Source organism: Narcine bancroftii, chromosome 2 (genome assembly GCF_036971445.1).
Source record: "Narcine bancroftii isolate sNarBan1 chromosome 2, sNarBan1.hap1, whole genome shotgun sequence".
In the NCBI taxonomy this organism is placed as follows: domain Eukaryota; kingdom Metazoa; phylum Chordata; class Chondrichthyes; order Torpediniformes; family Narcinidae; genus Narcine; species Narcine bancroftii.
The window spans coordinates 230,761,418-230,778,763 of NC_091470.1; the positions used below are offsets into that span (position 1 = coordinate 230,761,418).

The 17,346-nt window shown below is 41.1% G+C and overlaps 1 protein-coding gene across 16 annotated transcripts in view; it reads left to right on the forward strand.

Moving 5' to 3' along the window:
- LOC138755133 (arf-GAP with SH3 domain, ANK repeat and PH domain-containing protein 1-like) overlaps positions 1-16,966 on the forward strand; it is a 479,430-nt gene extending 462,464 nt beyond the window's left edge. For 14 of the 16 annotated variants that reach the window (XM_069920497.1, XM_069920511.1, XM_069920510.1 and 11 more), the window contains 2 exons: positions 11,516-11,638; positions 14,360-16,966. In XM_069920497.1, coding sequence (XP_069776598.1) covers positions 11,516-11,638; positions 14,360-14,434 — 198 coding nt within the window. In that variant the 3' untranslated portion in view covers positions 14,435-16,966. The remainder of the gene's footprint in view (positions 1-11,515; positions 11,639-14,359) is intronic. The other 2 variants (XM_069920503.1, XM_069920508.1) reach the window with 2 other exon arrangements.
- The last annotated feature ends 380 nt before the right edge of the window (positions 16,967-17,346 follow it).

The window sequence follows — 17,346 nt, forward strand, 5'->3', positions numbered from 1 at the left end:
CGTCCATGCCCCAACACAAGGACTGCCATCTTGGACACCGCCAACTTCCAGGGATAGCCAGACTACCACATGCTGCCACCATTATGCTCCCAAACTGCAAGTCAACAAGGGCCAGACTACAAACTGACACTAGCCTCTGTGGTACTGGACCGAAACAGTCCACATCAACTCTCTTGGTCTATGATGGACACCTCCATCAACTATCAAGTGACAAGATGCCCTTTCGATAGCAGGAGCACTGAGATTTTATCCACCCTAATACAGTGCAGCATTACTCTTAAAGCAAAGCCAATAAGTTATAAAGTCTCCCTGGCCTCAAAGTACAACTCATCTGACATCTGAAGCTACACCACTGTGGCGCTGACCATGTGGGGCATGAATTACTGGAACTTTAAACTCTTCATCATACCAAAGCTCTACGTACCAGTGCTGCTGGGGTTCGACTTTCAGTGCCATTTCAAGAGTGTTACAATGAAATACAATTGCACCCTCCCTTCACAAGGACACACACTACATACCATGACACCCTAGCCCCGCCCCAGTTACTCCAATCAAGCAGCCACGCCCCTAGCAGGTCAACACAGGACTGGGGGTCCAGGATGAAACAACGGCCCCAGCTACAGCAGAGCAACCGAATCTCCGCCAGTCACAGCGAAAGACCGGGCCACCAGACAGACTAAATCTATGATTGCTTTGTAAGACTTTGTGCCCCACATCACCCGCTGGACAAAATTTAAAAAAGGGCTCTGCCCCGTTCTGTGACTGTACCCGTGGCTCCTCCCTCTTGACCCTGTATAAAGGCTTCAACATCATAACCTCTCCCCAGCACAGGATGACCTTCGTTTGTGGTGAATAAAAGCCTTTTGTTCTCAAACTCTAGACTTCTGAGTTATTGATATTATATCACATGCTATCCCCATAATCCTTGATACAGATTAAAAGCAGATCTCATCTTTGAATATCTTTGTGGATTCAGCCTCCACAACTTTCTTGAAACAGAGAACCATACAGCATGGATCAAAGCCAGTGGGCATCTGTCTGTATTAATCCCATCTTCCATCACTTGGCCTGTAGCCTTCAATGTCTGGCTGATTAAAGTGCATATCTAGACCCCCTATTAAATGTTGTTAGCAGCTCTGCTTCCAGCACTTTCTCAAGTAGTACATTCCAGGAACTCACCACACTCTGGATGAAACAAAAAATCTCCATCAAACCCCTTCTAAACCTTACCCCTTACCCTAAATCTGTATCCTCTAGTTTTATTCATCTTTAATAAGGGGTAAAGATTTCTACAGTTTACTTGACCTATGTTCCTCATAATTTTATATACATCAATGATGTCTCCTCTCAACCTCCTCCATGTCAGGGAAACAGACATTGTCTCTTTTAATGTAAAAGCACACCAAAAAGCTAGAGGAACTCAGCTGCTCTTTCAGCATCCATTGGAGTCAAAGACATATTGCTGACGTTTCGGGCTTGAGCCCTTCTTCAAGGAGTAAGAGAATGAGCAAGAAGTAGGAAATCTCAGACTACAGACTGGCTGGGGGAGGAGTCCAGACCAACAACAGGAGTTAATTTGATAAGGAGATAGATGAGAAAGGAGACAGGGAAAAGGGAGAGAGCTGGGGGAAGGCAATAGGGAATAAAGTAAGGGGGTGCTTTAATAAAAGCCAGGGGTCAATATTAATGTTTAGAGGGTTCCCAGTCAGAACATGAGGTGGCATTCTTCCAATATCGACTTCTCTGGCTTTTGTTAAACCACCCCCCACCCCCACCCCACTTCTTCCCCTGTTGCCTTTCCCCCAGTTCTATCTCTGTCCCTTTTCCCTGTTTCTTTTTGCACAGACATAATAAATTCTCAACTCTCCACTTTTGTTGATCTAGATTCCTCCCCCAGCCAGCATTAGGCCATTTCATGTCAGGCCTCTGCCTTGAGACTGACTACAGAGCGGATGGAAAAATGGGAATTTACTTTTCAGACAGCAGCCCTAAAAAGCTGCTCCAGCATCCCATTCATATCCAGAGGTGCCTTGTAGCGCCCTCCGGATCTGACAGAGGTGGGAGACTGGTGCCGTAGCGCCACCCATCATAAATATGTAGCAGAGCCATGGTCGTCTTCCCTATGGTTCCCAGAACAGTTTCAGCTGTGTGGAGGATTATGGGTAGGGAAGACAGCCATTGCTCTGCCAAGTTTTGAGCCGCAGAGAGTGGCCCTGAAGGCCAAAACAGCCTGGTGTGGCTGGCTCAGCCCGCACCGGCTGCCCCTGATGGCTCCCGCTGCCCAAACGGTCCCTGCTGGCAACTCCCGTTGCTCTGACGGCCCCTGCTGGCCCCCGCTGACCACTCCCGCTGTCCCGACCACCCCAAGGGCTCCTGCTGCCCTACCGACCCTGACTTGGAGGGAGAGGGACGAATAGGGAGATGGGTCGCGGGCTGGCGGCATCATCAGCCCACCCCTAAACAGCCGCTTAGCGCGGCTGTACATTCAGATTGATTGGTGGAGGGCTGCACTGTGGAGATTATCCCTTTCGGAGAAGGGTTGGAATGTGTGGCTCGGAGACCACCTCCGCACATTCAGAAAGGTAGGGGATTATGCGTTTCAGCGGAGTTTCTTCACCTTTACATCTCAACTTTTGGGCTATCTGAAATGATCTAGAGTCTGTATTCTGAGATTTTCTGCTTTTTACTCATTTTGCTTATTTCCTGAAGAGCAGGAAACATCGGTGATATATTTTTATCTCCTTTGGATGCTGAAAGATCGGCTGAGTTCCTCCAGCATTTTGGTGTGTTTTTATTAAAATCCCAGCGTTGGCAGACTTTCGTGTTTCACTCATGGTCTCTTTTCACAGCTAAAATGCTCTATCTCTAATGAATTTCCCCTGCACTCAATGCAACACTATCACATCAATCTTTTAGTGTGGTGAGCAACTGAGTACTCCAGATGAGGTCAGACCAATGTTTTAAAAAGTTGGAGTTTAACTTCTGGTTCTTGTATTCTTTGCCCTGACTAATGAAGGACAGCAACCCATTCACCTTCTTAATCACGTTATCTACCTGTGCAGTACCCTTCAAAGATTTATGGAGTTGCAGACCAAAGTGCCTCTGTTCCTCAGTATTCCCAAGGACCTTCCTATTCATGGGTGCACTGTAACCTCATTCGTATTCCCAAAATACACCATCTTGCACTTCACTGGATTAAACTATGTCTGCCATTTCTCATCTTATTTCACCAGCACATTGATACAACCCTGGAGTGAAAATACAAGAATGCTGGAGAACCTTAAGTGGTCTCACACCCTCCATAGGAGATAAAGATGTATTACTGACGTTTAAGGCCTGAGCCTTTCCTGTGACTTGCCAGATACAACCCTGTAGCCTAAGATTACCCTCTACACAACTTCAACATTTTTAGTGTCATCTGAAAACTTGCTTATCCTGCTATTCATAGCCAAGTTATTCAGGTATATTAGAAATAGCAAGGGTCCCAGCACTGTTCCCTGTGGAACATCACCAGTCAAGAAGGAACCTTTACCATCACTTTCTGATTCCTATTACCAAGTCGATATTGGATCCAACTCGCCCTGGATGTGTTTGGACCCTAACCCTCAGTGTTTGGACCAGTTTCCCTGTGTGATTTTGATGAAAGCCTTTAAGTCCATATTAACTACATCTACTGCACAACTATCATCAATACACTTTGTTACCTTTTCAAAAAAATGCAACCTGAATAGTCAAATAAGATCTGCCCTTGACAAAGCCATGCTAGCTATCTCAGTTATCTGGCTATTCACTCTCTCTATTCTCAGTCCTGATCCTGGGGCTCAGTCTGAAACATTAACAGTTCCTTTAACCCTACCCCCTCCCACAGCTTCTGTTTATTGTTGCACCAGAATATAGCATCTGTATTCTCATTTGCCTCCTATCTCTGCTTAGTCACTGCCTTTCCAAGTAATCATGAATCTTTTCCCTCAGATTTTTTTCTAATAACTTTCCTCCTACTAACAGTAAGTTTAAGGTCTGTGATTGTTAGGCTTTTTCCTGCTGTCCTTGTTCAAAAGAAGGGCCACGCTTGCCATCCTTCAATCATCTGGAATCTCATTGTGGTCAAAAAAGATTTAAAAGTCTCACACAGACCCCCAGCAATCTCTTCCTTGCCTCCTACAACAGCCGAGGATAAATGTTATGCTGTTACAGGTTGCTCTAACCGTTACGCTAACCATGCTGCCCCTAGAGTTTGCACTAGTTTCATCTTTCCCTTTGCTAGGTTCCCAACATCAAAGTCCACGTCAATTGTGAATACTAATGAATAGCATTAATTTAGGACCTCACCTATATCAATTTAAAACAGCTTTGGATTAACCTTAATCCTGTCGGCGGTTGTGCCCCGAGTGTTCCAGCCATTTGTTGGACACACGACCGAACAAGAGTGGAGTTTGTGGAGGTTGCGTGCATCTGTCAAGATGAGGATGCCATTTTTGGGGCAGGATTTGTGCTCCCCGGGAGAGTGCTGGGTGAAAGCTGGAAGCACTCTCAGTTTTACAGGGAGGGGGAATATTTAAAAAAAATCTTAGTTCTGTCTGCAAGGGACATTTCATGACCACCTCTTTGCCTTCCTAATTTACTTGTTAAGTATCTCTCCACACTTTTTTATTCTCTTCTCAGACTTCCCTCAACTCTAATTCTTTGTATGCTTTTTTTTCATTATCTAACATGACATCCTTTGTCATTCTAAGGTCCCATGTAATTGTTAAACTCAGCTTTTACCCTTGTAGGAAGACCCTCTATTTTGCTTTTGAATGCTTCTTTACCACTGTGCAAACGTCTGCTGTTAGGTACACCTTTGCCCAGTCCTGGGTCTCAATTTAAAATCTTTACTCATTTATCCATACCTTTTTGCATATCTACTTTCTGGGGGAAGGAACCCTTTGGGAAAATAAATTATTTTTACAGTTTTAAATAGATGGCCTTTTGTTCTCTGGTCTTTGAGCAGAAACATGACCCTAGTGTTGGCCCTATGAAGTTCCCGAAGGATTGTATGCTTAAATAAGATCGCCTCTCATATTGGTGAAATTTCAGTGAGTACAGACATAACTCTTTCCCTAAAGTCAAACTCTCCCAGGATCATACTTATAGATCTTCTGTGAATTGTTTCAGTGATGCATATTTTAAATAAAGTGATGCAAAATATTTACAGTACTCTATGTGTAATTTTACTCTCACCTGTGCAGTTGAATTAAGACTGCCCTATTTTTATACATGTATCGTAAACAGATCTGTGTGGCATCCCACTGATAGCATATTTCCAATCTGTCGGTGACTCCCTTAACCCTGCTCATTGTTTCCCCCAATACTGTCAATTATTTCTTGTAAAGTCGGATTTTTTGTGACACCTTGTCAAATACCATTGAAAAATATAAATATATTGCATCTCATTCCCTGCTATCTGTTCTTGCTGACTGAAAGATCTGCAATAAATTTATCAGGCATTGTTTCCTCTTCATGAAGTCATGCTGTCCAACTTATTTATACCTATTATAATTTTCAAAATTTTTATCAAGTTTTTCTCTGGCACTCCAACTTTTCCTTGTAGTTCATGCCCTCTAACCCAGGCAACATCCTGGTAAATCTCTCTCTACCCTTTCCAAAGCCGCTAAAAGCTTTCTGTAATTAGGCAACTAAAATTGAATATAGTACTCCAAGTATGGACTTCACAAAGTTTACTTAGCTTCCACCTGACTTCAATTCTTCAAAACCTAATTTCCTAAGCAATGAAGGCAAACATTCTATATGATGTCTACTTATCTGGTAACTTTCAGAGAGCTCTGGGCTGGGTCCCCCTGTTCTCTCTGCACATCAGTGCTGTTGGGGTCCTGCCATTGTCGATGCAATCACAAAGAAGACTCGCCAGCGGCTATAATTTGTGGGGTATTTGAGGAATTTCAGTATGTCACCGAAGCTTCTCAAACTTCTACAGGTGTACCATGGAGAGACTTCTGGCTGGTTGTATCACCGTCTGGTACGGAGATGCCAATGCTCAGGACAAGAAAAGACTCCAGAGAGTTGTTAACTTGGCCTGTGACATAACGTGCACCAGAGAACTCCATCAAGGACATCTTCAAGAGGCCGTGTCTTAAGAAAGCAGCCTCTATCCAAAAGGACCATCACCATCCAAGCCATGCCCACTTCACACTGCTACCATTGGGAAAAGGGTATAGGAGTCTAAAGATGAGCACTCAACAAGGACAGCTTCTTCTCCACTGCCATCAGATTCCTGAATGATCAATAAACCACAGACACTGCCTTTTCGTGCATTATATTTATTGTTGTAAGGGGGTTTATATGAATGTTTGCACTGTGACGCTGCTGCAGAACAATGAATTTCATGACTGGATCATGACCATAAATTCTGATTAATTGAATACTTCCCCTCACCTCACACTTGTTTGGAATCTACTCTTCGTGCACTATTATTTTCATTTTTTAGAGTAATTGTCATAAGATGGTTCTAATATAAACATTTGCACTATTGACGCTGCCGCAAAAAGTCAAATTTCATGACTTGTTCGTAACAATAAATTTTGATTGTGATGTCTGACCACATATATGTCCGTGGTCCTATAATTAATCAGTTACTGCAAGCAAATCTTCAACAATTTAGAAAAAACGATTGCTAGCTAAAGGAAATTGTATATTGATTACCCACACTAATGCCACTGCCTCACTCTTTTCCCTCCACAGCCCTGTGTTGGTCCCCATATTGATCCCACTACCCTGCTTCTCCCCATAGCCCCGTGTTGGACCCCAAATTGATCCCACTGTTCTGCTCTCTCCCCATAGCCCCATGTCAGACCACACACTGATTCCACTGCCCCACTCTCTGCCCATAGCCCCGTGTCGGTCCCCACACCGATTCCACTGCCCTGCTCTCTGCCCACAGTCCTGTGTTGGTCTTCATACTGATCCCTACTTACAAATAAAAGTTTACGGGTACGCTACAGTATCCCATATAGCTTTGCTAAGTATATAATATGGTCTTTGCAGAACATCTACCTCGCATAACGCCCAGTTTCACAGAATCTATCGGGGACATAAAGCAGCACCCTATCTACTTGGAGAATTTTACAATTTCACTTCTCTGAGAATAGCAGTTCCTCCTCACACCTGTCTTAAAGCTACTCCTCCAAAACCTGAGGCTAGTTCATCTAGTTGTAGTCTGACCCACCAGTGGGAACAACTTTTCTGCTTTATCTTACCTATCCCTTTATTAATTTGATATGTTTCTATAAAATCTGCTGTCATTCTGAATTCTAGCATTTATAGTCCCAGATAACACAATCTCTCCTCATAGGCTTACTCCATCATCTCCGGAATCAGCCTGGTGAACCTCCTCTGCACCACCTCCAAAGCCAGACTCCAAAATCAACCTGATGAACTTCCTCTACACCACCTCAAAAGCCAGTCTCAAGTGTGGAGGCCAGAAGTACGCACAGCACTCCAGACGCAGCCTCACCAGAACACTGTACAGTTACAGCATAATCTCCTTGCCCTTAAATTAAATCCCTCAAGCAAGGAAGGCCAACATTCTATTTACTTTAATTACCTGTTGCAAATGGATCTTTTGTGATTCACACACAAGCACCCCAAGTCCCTCTGCACAATGGCATGCTGGAATTTTTCACCATTTCAGTAATCTGATCTATTTTTCCTTCAAAAGTGGATGACCTCAAATTTACTAATATTGTACTCCATTTGCCAGACCCTTGCCAACTCAACTTATCTATCATTCTCTGCAGACTTTCTGCATCTTCTTTACAATTTTCTTTTCCACTGAATTTAGTGTCATGATCATCTGCTTCACTCGGTTGTCCTCTTACAAATCATTAATATATATTGTGAACAGCAACAAACCTCTCACCTACCCCTGTGGCCATCCACTCACCACTGATTGCCAACCATTTATCTGACCTCTGTGCCTTCTATTGGTTAACCAATGTGCTATCCAAATCATGTCAAGTTTATTGTCATCTGATTGCACAAATACAACCTGACAAAACAGCATTCTCCAGGCCACGGTGCAAAACACGCAAATACGCAACCAGACAAAACACACTTGCAGACAAACCATGCATATGCAGGACAAGTATTCATATATACAAAAAATGAATATTGTTTTGGAAATATGAGCTTATCGGAGGGTTAGTGTGAGCACTTCCTTTGTTCCTTCAGCATTCTCACTGCCTGTGGGAAGAAACTTTCTCAGCCTGGTGGTGCTGATGCTGAGGCTTCTGTATCTCTTTCCTGACAGGAGCAGCTGAAAAGTGCTATGTGCAGGGTCATAGGGGTCCTCGACAATTTTGTGTGCCCTCTTCAGACTTTGATCCTGGTAGATCACATCATTTGGTGATTGTGGGGGGGAAACGGAGGGAGATGCTCCAGTCCTGTAGATTTGACCCCCAATCCATTTCTCTGCAGCGACCTGTACCACACTGTGCTGCAGCCGGCCAGCATGCGCTCAATAGAGCTCCTGTGGAAGGTAGACATGATGGTGACCAGTAGCCTTGCCCACTTCAGTCTCAGGAAATGGAGTTGCTGTTGCTCCTTCCTGACAAGTGAGGAGATGTTGTGTCCACTCTAGGTCACTACTTAAGTGGACTCCAAGGAACTTGGTGCTCTCCACTCTCTACTATAGAGTTTAAATTTAAATTAAGTGTAAATGTAAATTTGGGCAACACGGGGAGAACATACAAACTCCTTACGGACAGCGTGGGATTCTAACCCCAGCCCCAATTGTTGGTACTGTAAAGGCATTGAGCTAACCTTTACGCCAACCATGCTTCCTGAGTTGTTGATGTGTAATGGAGGGTGGTTGTTCCCAGATCTCCTGAAGTCCACAATTATTTCCTTTGTCTTGTCCATGTTGAGACTCAGCTTGTTCTTTTGGCTTGGCTTCGCGGACGAAGATTTATGGAGGGGTAATGTCCACGTCAGCTGCAGGCTCGTTTGTGGCTGACAAGTCCGATGCGGGACAGGCATACAAGGTTACTTGTTACTCCTGCAGCAAATCACAAGATTTTTCCACCTCTTCTCTGTCGTGCAACTCATTATTTTTTGCTGATGAGTCCAACACCTGTTGTGTCATCTGCAAACTTGATGACACTGTTGGACCTGGATCTGGTGCTGCAGTGGTGGGTCAGTAGCGTAATCAGGAATGGGCTGAGCGCACAGCCCTGAAGTGCACCACTGCTTAGCTTGATGGTGCTCGATGTTCTGCTATTGACCCAGACAGAATGTGGCCTTTCTGTTAGGAAGTCCAGAATCTAATTACCGAGAGGGGTGTTGAGTCCCAACAAGGACAGCTTCTTTCCCAACCTCTGGGGAACAATTGTATTAAACACCGAGTTGGTCAATGAACAGTAGCCTGATGTATTCATACCAATACATTACCCCCAATTCCATGTATCCTTCTTTTATAGATACATCTGTCACAATATATATCTGTCTTCATGAAATTCAAGTATACAACATCCACCTGTTTGCCTCAAACTTCTCTTTTTATTATAGCTTGAAAAAAAACTCCAGTAAATTTGTCAAATGTGACCTGCTCTTCCTGAATCCATGCTGTCTGCCTGATGGAAGAATTTCCATCCAGATGTCTTGCTGTTTCTTAATGATGTCTTCAAGCATTTTCCTGACTACAGATGTTAAGTTAACGCCTATAGTTACCTCCCTTTTGCCTACATACTTTTTTAAACAGTGGCATGACATATGCTAACTCCCAATCCACCGGGACTTGTATTTGAGCAGATCTGTTTATCATCTGCATTAACTCATTTGACCTTTTCATGCCTTTATTCAAATGTTCCTAATGATATCATTTATCCTGTAATGGCTACCTTCTTCCAGTACAAACATACTGTAAATTGGAGCTTTAGAGTCCAGTGTATGGCAGTTATTTGAACTGTTGTAGTACAACAGGGAGTATATAATTTTACTTTAGATTTATTGTTATTTTAAAGGCAACTGCCCTTGGAAGGACATTGAAAGACTTGGTTGGGCTCATTGCAGGCTGTTCAAATATTTTCCAAAGTAAATGAAGTGTGCTTCAGTTAACAGTGATTGCATGTTCCAGTATTTAGTTGCTAGCATACTGTATGTTGTGTAATAGTCGAGTGTTTTGGACCAATTTTTCGGGTCAAATTTGGGGGGTCGACTTTTACACTGGTCATACTTTTGACCATGGTAACTACCTGCGACGTTTGTGGCATCAGGAACACGGATGGCTGTGACTGGTTAGTAAGTCCGTATTTAGAGCGTCAGGCGCTCAGATAAGTGCGTGGCTGAGGTGAGAATCCGCGGTCGTTGCGTCGGGAGATCTGGTGGGCGGGTGGCCGGGGTGAGGATCCGCTGTTAGGGCGTTGGGAGCTTAGATGCACATCCAGTCGAGGTAAGGGTTTGCAGTCGGGGTATTGGGAATTTGGATGGGTGGGTAGTCAGGGCCAAAAATACGGGGATTGACTTTTGCACGGGTCATACGGAAAACATGAGATTTTGGGGCCAAAAAGTGGTGCTCAACTTTTATGAGATCGACTATTACGTGAGTACAGGTATACCCACGTCACAAATACTCGCTTTACACAAATTTGCTTTTACAAAGAAACCTCTGTTCGCTTTTACGAAAGCAGCAAGCCATTATAGAGGCTGGGTGCGCACCCTGAGCAGCTGTTCCTCTCTTACATCCCAGGCTCCTGTACATCCCACCACCCCATTCTCTGAAGACTCGGCCTAACTACACTGTACATACATTATTTCTACTTTATAGGCTGTGTATTTATCATATCATTCCAGCTTTTAATAGATATTAGTGTTATTTTATGTGTTATTTGATAGGTTATTTTTTCCATAGAAATCAATAGTAATCGTTTCTTCGCTTTACGCCATTTTGGCTTAGGAAAGGTTCTGTAGGAACACTCTAGTTTTGTAAAGTGGGGTGTTCCTGTATGTACTGTACTCATTTATGGGGAGAGAGTAATCCATTATTACAGTGCCAGCCACCTGGTTTTGAACCCTGCACTGTGTTTAAGGAGTTTGTACATTCTCCCTGTGTCCACGTGGGTTTCCCCCAAGGGCTCCAGTTTTTTTAAAATTACTCGAGGCTTTAGCATGACAATGACTTGGCATGCAGAATAGGTCAAGATTCTTGGGCAGAAGGCAAAGATGACCCAACAGTAAAAAGCTGACTTCCACGGAGGAGCACCACATCCTGGTTGATCCATTGTGTATTTCCAGAGCTTCCTCTTATATTTCATATTTCTATCTTCTATGGTATTGTGGTTTTGAATAAATATTAAAAACAATGATAACATTAAAAGATCCTGCATGATCTAGCATTATTAGTGGTGTCGTCAACATCTTCAATTATTTACTATTTGTATAAATATTAAATAAATTGTAGTTGTAATCCATGACAGAAAGGCACTCAAAATATACTCACAATAAACATGGCTTGATTTCGTAGGCAAAAAATAAAATCCGACGAGTGAAAACTATATACGATTGCCAAGCAGACAATGATGATGAGCTTACCTTCAATGAGGGAGAGGTGATAGTTGTGACTGGTGAAGAGGACCAGGAGTGGTGGGTAAGTGTTTAAGAGGAATAGTTTGGGAAAATTTATCTTGGATTCTTTCTTTATGGGCAAGAATTTGACGTAAGAGTGCCCTGGTGGAAATCTGAGAACAATTTAAGGAATTAATGTTTATGCAGTTAAACAGAGCTCATTATTAGGGTGCTCTATTGTATTATTTGCAGGATCTGGAGCTGAAACTTAGAGGACTAATAAAAATAGAATCAGTAATTGTGACTGTATGACTGCTGGATTTTTTTAAAAAAATCTGGTTCATTGATGCCCTTCAGGAATTTGTCCATCCAAGTGAAAAGTGTTCTTTGACACTTCCGACTTGTTAGTTGATAATGCAAAAGGTTTTGAGTGTTGTGCAATATCTAATCCCTGGGTCCATGTACCAGGAGCAGCAGAAGCCATGTGGAAATTGCAGAAGAGTTGCACTAACTTATAAACAAGCCACTTGCCTCACCGTGCTCCACAGGTGGAAGGTCTGTGGTTCCCCCATTGGCCTCTTTAATCATGAAACCCAAGCAAGTGATCCTTGATCCTGAGGAACTGACTGAAGAAATCAATGAGTTTTTATTTATCCTTCTCACTGTAGAAGTATTTAAATTCATTTATTTTTTTGTATTTGTTTTTAAATATCTGATGGATAGAAACATTTTAAAAATACAAAACAGTCCTTTGACTGCACCTGAAGGTTGTTAGGAATCAAAAGGAAACAGGATTGAGTGTTGCTGCCAGGGATTGCACAGGGAATGAGTGAATAGCAGGTTGGATAGAGCACAATCCAGTTTCTAACACCAGATAGCCAAGGTCTCAAGTTCCAGTTCAAATCTATTATAATCTGAGTGTACATATAAAGCCATTCCTGACACATACTCACACAATACACATCACGTAAGAATCATTTTGTACACGAAAGATATAATTAAAATTCTACAAATATTTTGGAAGGAAATATATTTTCCCGAGATGTGCATATTAAAACAGACAAGAAAGACTGAGCCATCCAATCTGTCCACTGTATTTATGGTGCCTGGTTTATTACAAATCATGTTTGTAGGTAATGATCCAACTGAAAATCCAAGGCAGTGGTGGGGAAAAAAAAATACCTTGGACAAACAAAACTAATTCGGAAAACTACACTGGCCTTAATGTCCATTGCAATACAAAAAGCCCTCATACATGGCGTTGCTTGCCCCTGTAAGAAACAATTCCATCTCCTGTATGGAAAAAATTCAACAAATTGGCTTTCATTTATTCAAGGTGTTCCACTTGTGGCTGACCCAGCATTAAGTAGAGGGTTAACACTGCTTCTTTGGTGTTGCTCTCTGCTTTCACTTAAAAACTCAAAGATCCAATAAGCCATTTTAAATTGTGTGCACATCTGTTTTCTGCTCTTTTTAGTCCTCTATTGCTATTAAAATTGTACCTTTAGACGGGGCAGGGGTTTATTTTTTTTTGTGTCAGAACACACCTTACAGTAACATTGAAGGCATTTCTGCGTTTATAAGACAAAGAAGTAGTCCTCAAGGATACTGAAGTAAGCCTTAAGAGGAGTGTTAAGGCCTGTAAGCTACACCTTACAAGAGTGTCCAAGAGTATCCACTTCAGATACAGTGGATGCTGCCTGCAAGTTTCCATGGATACTTATAATGACTTCCCATTCTATTGGCTGCCAATATACTTAACTGCTCCTCACAACTCCACCGATTTAACCGTCTGCCTGATCCTCCAACGCCACCTCCCACTGACTGCTAATTATCTCTCAATTTTTTTTTACTGTTTTAGTAAAGGAATGTACTATTGGAGGCTTTGGAGTGGGCCATTCCAAGAATTTGCACAACTTTGGCCAAGAGCCATCATTTGAATGAACTAACGAGATGACATAGACTATCAGTCTTCCTATTAAACCGCATTATTTTGAACACTTCTGTAAATTTATCTGCTATATATTTAACCAGGTTTATGTCCTCTTAGTCTTACTTGCTTTCAGTTCACTACAGTTTTGCATGATATACAAATATTGAAAATGTACCATGCAACTTCAATCCAAATCATTAATTTTCAACAAGAATGTCTCAAGGACAACTGTCCATTTGTATCCATGCATCTGACATTGTCCTTCGCACACTTAAATTTTAATAACCCCATTCTCCCAGCATTTTGTCAGGATGTAAGCATTATTCAACTCCTGCTACCATCAGCAAATGGGCAATCATTGCCAAACATTTTTAAAAATTGCTGGCCAACTGTCTGCATAGGAATTGGCATAATAATTGGGAGAATTAGAAGCAGATCAGTTATATTTTTGCTGATATTTACAGGGTGAGATCAAGGACTGGCAAAAGAGGAACAAAAATATAGTCAGTTTCACCACAAGAAACATGTCTGCCACTATGCATCTCTTCATGACTGATCTATTGGGGAAATTGGTGGGAATGGGTCAACCATTTTTGGTATGTGACTGGTTTTGGAAGGGGGGGGAAATCAAGGAAATAATTTTTTTTAACTGCATATAAAATTTAGTTTGAACTAGTTTCACTGGATACTTCTGTGGCAAAATTCAAACAAATGGCTATCACTTGTTGCAGAAGAATTTGGCACCAAATGGCAAAACTTCATATTGTTAGCCAGAAAAATGTATACAGTGAAGGTTTAATGGATTTTGTGTGTGTGCATCTTAAGATCGATTGGTTTAATAGTGAATGTTTGCACTTCTAATTTTGACAGATTGGTTACATCGAGGGTCAACCTGACAGAAACGGCGTTTTTCCAGTTTCCTTTGTGCACATTTTATCTGACTAACCATCGACGAACTCTGGCATCACATTCACAATGGTGGATTCTTCCATTTAACATAGTAAAGTGGCTGCAGCTTCCCTATTGTGCATATTTTGCACCTAAATGATCAAAAATTCCTTTATGCTCACCTTATGAGGTGATTGGATAAATACTGTGTTATTTGCCTTTGCCAGTATTATAGTAGCCTTGGAACCTGGCGCGCCTTACTTGGTGTACTACAGTCATCCATGGCATCTAGCACTTACTAATCTTACCTATGCTGTTGATGGGATATTATCTCCTCCCTGCTTATCAAATAATAAACAGCCTCATTTAGTAATTTAACTATGTAAAGCTTTTATTCTCGATATCATCTCAGTATATTCCGAATAAAATAAGAGTGGTTTTGCTGAGGATACAGCCAGGTTTCAGTATGCACTGATTCTCTGTTCTCTTTTGACATGGATGCTGTGCATACTGTTCTTAATGTACAGCATGGAATGGTGTGATTTAAATTGTAAGTGGTCAGACAAAGTTACTTGAGCGTGTATGATTTGGGAACTTGTTAAAGTTTATTTTACCTCATCTTGAGGCAATATGTACAGAAATCCATACAAGGATTTATTGCCCTGTTACATCAGATCAGCAATTAAACAAGTTAAACTGCTCCAAGAGGGCCTTTTGACAAACCCACCGAAAATAAATTAAATTTAGATTATCAACTTAAATTTTCTTTGGATTTTGGAGCAGCCCTGGGATTCCCATTTTAACAAGTTGTTGAAAAATGTCCACCTTTTCAGCATCCATTCCCCTTTAAGTTCTGTCTTGATCATCAATGCAATTTTAAGTTAAATTTGCAACAGTAAGATTTGGAAGTTTCTGAAGTACATGTGTATGATTCTACATAAACTGATGGAATTGCAGGACATGAACAGAAACAGGTCCAGTCTTTACCGTGAAAGAGGGAATGTCATTGCCTCCTGCCTCAGAGATTAGTGTCCTGGAATTAATGCTTAACCATGTAACAGCAATGGGAAGTGGGCAAGGGTTGCCTTAACAGTTGATGTTTATTCCTATTTAACTGTAAGTGGTATATGATGTGGGCACCAGCTGTACATGGTTAGTGTACAGTTGTCAATTTTATATTAAATTGCATATGTTTACATAAATAATTTGGAATTGTACATCAGTGATGTGCTATCTTTGTTAGCTGAAGATATTCCAAAATCTGTTCATGAAATTCTTCCTCTCTCCTAGTATCAAGTATGGATCCTACATGGATACGATAAAGTGCAGGGCTTCACTGCAAAATGCTGAAAGCTATTGTTTATGTTAATCAAGTGGAACGTACTTTACCTGTAAATGTATTAAATCAATCATATAGTATCTAACTATTTGCAGACTGGGAGACAAATGAGAGATTTTACATGTTTTTAAAATGGCTATTCAACCTGATTACTTGTGCTCTGTGATAGAGAATAAATTGCATTATTTGCACAAATCTTGAACTGCTTGGGGAACAAAGTGACAGTGAATTTTGGGTTGCTTAAGGCTTTAGTAACTATACACCTTCATCTTCATTATTGATATTTAATTATTCCAACTTATAGTAGGGACCAAAACTAAAATAGAATTCTGGAGAGGTCTACTTACGTTTCAGATATTTCCAAGAGCAGGGGTAGGTCTCATCATTTCTTAAAAGTATTGAGTTAATGTGGGGTTGAGCTCAGCCCTAAATGATAACTTTTTCTTCAAAAAGAATGTGATTTAATTCTTGAGGTACATATGTCTGTAAGTAGATTTAGATGAAAAGGAATAAAAACATAAATTGAGTATGATGTGTTACCTTTCAGACAAGACTTCTCGCCTGGTGCTGCATTGGTCTTGAATTACGTTAAACTTTTTTTCAGTCCTTTTCCCGCATTCATTTCTCACATATATTCGTGTCTCCAGAATGAGTGACTGGGTCCTGATTTCCTGCCTCCCACCCCACCAACACAGCAATCCAAATTTTCTGACCCGAGTAGTTGTGAACAAGCTATTGATGTTAGATTTTGTGATGCAATCGTGACAAGCATCTGCACAAGCTATGGATCAGATTGACAGAGTTTGGTTTGCTCGAGCTTTTCATAGGAGCCATTGTACATAATAATGGACAGCTGAAATTGAATATGGTCGAACCTATTCAGAAATTTGCATTGTGCTTAAACCCACAATTGTATGTGGTTAAATATTCAAATGAATTTATTTCATTTTAAAACTGTTACACATGCGTTACTTATAATCTTATATGAATGATAAACAACTGCTCTAGTTCTTTCAGGAATGTATCCCTTTTATCCTGAATTAAGCTCCTTTAAAAATGTATCACGTGAATCAGCTGGTACTATCAACCTACTGGATGTAAAGGTGTACAGTATGACTGCAGCTTACCATATCATGTATTTGCATCTTTTAATTATGTACAAGAATTGCTGTGGGAAGATATTTTAAAAAGCAAAATTGTTTGTGTTCAGATGTTATATTGCAACATAAAATCCTGTGACATGTTCCAAACTGAATGTAGTGATTTTCTCTCATTCCTTCAGTCCATGCTAATAAGTATTTAATGTGAATGCTGCTTCCTCCAAGTGTTCAATGTCTACTTCCATTTACAAAAGTCAGTCATGCAAATATGAAAACAACATTTGTAAATGTCTTTAAAATGATTATTTAATTTAGTATATGAAGATGCTCATAAAGCTAATCAATAACATTTAGTTGTCTGGTCAATATTTAGTTGAGGGTGCAGAGGAGAATAGATTTGAACATTTGAATGATGTAGCCACATTTCAAGTTTACTTAAAATTGCATTTATTAATTGGTAGCTGAAGCTACTACCTAGTCAAAATATACACAAAAGCTTTTGGTGATATTGGACTACCAAGTCATATAAA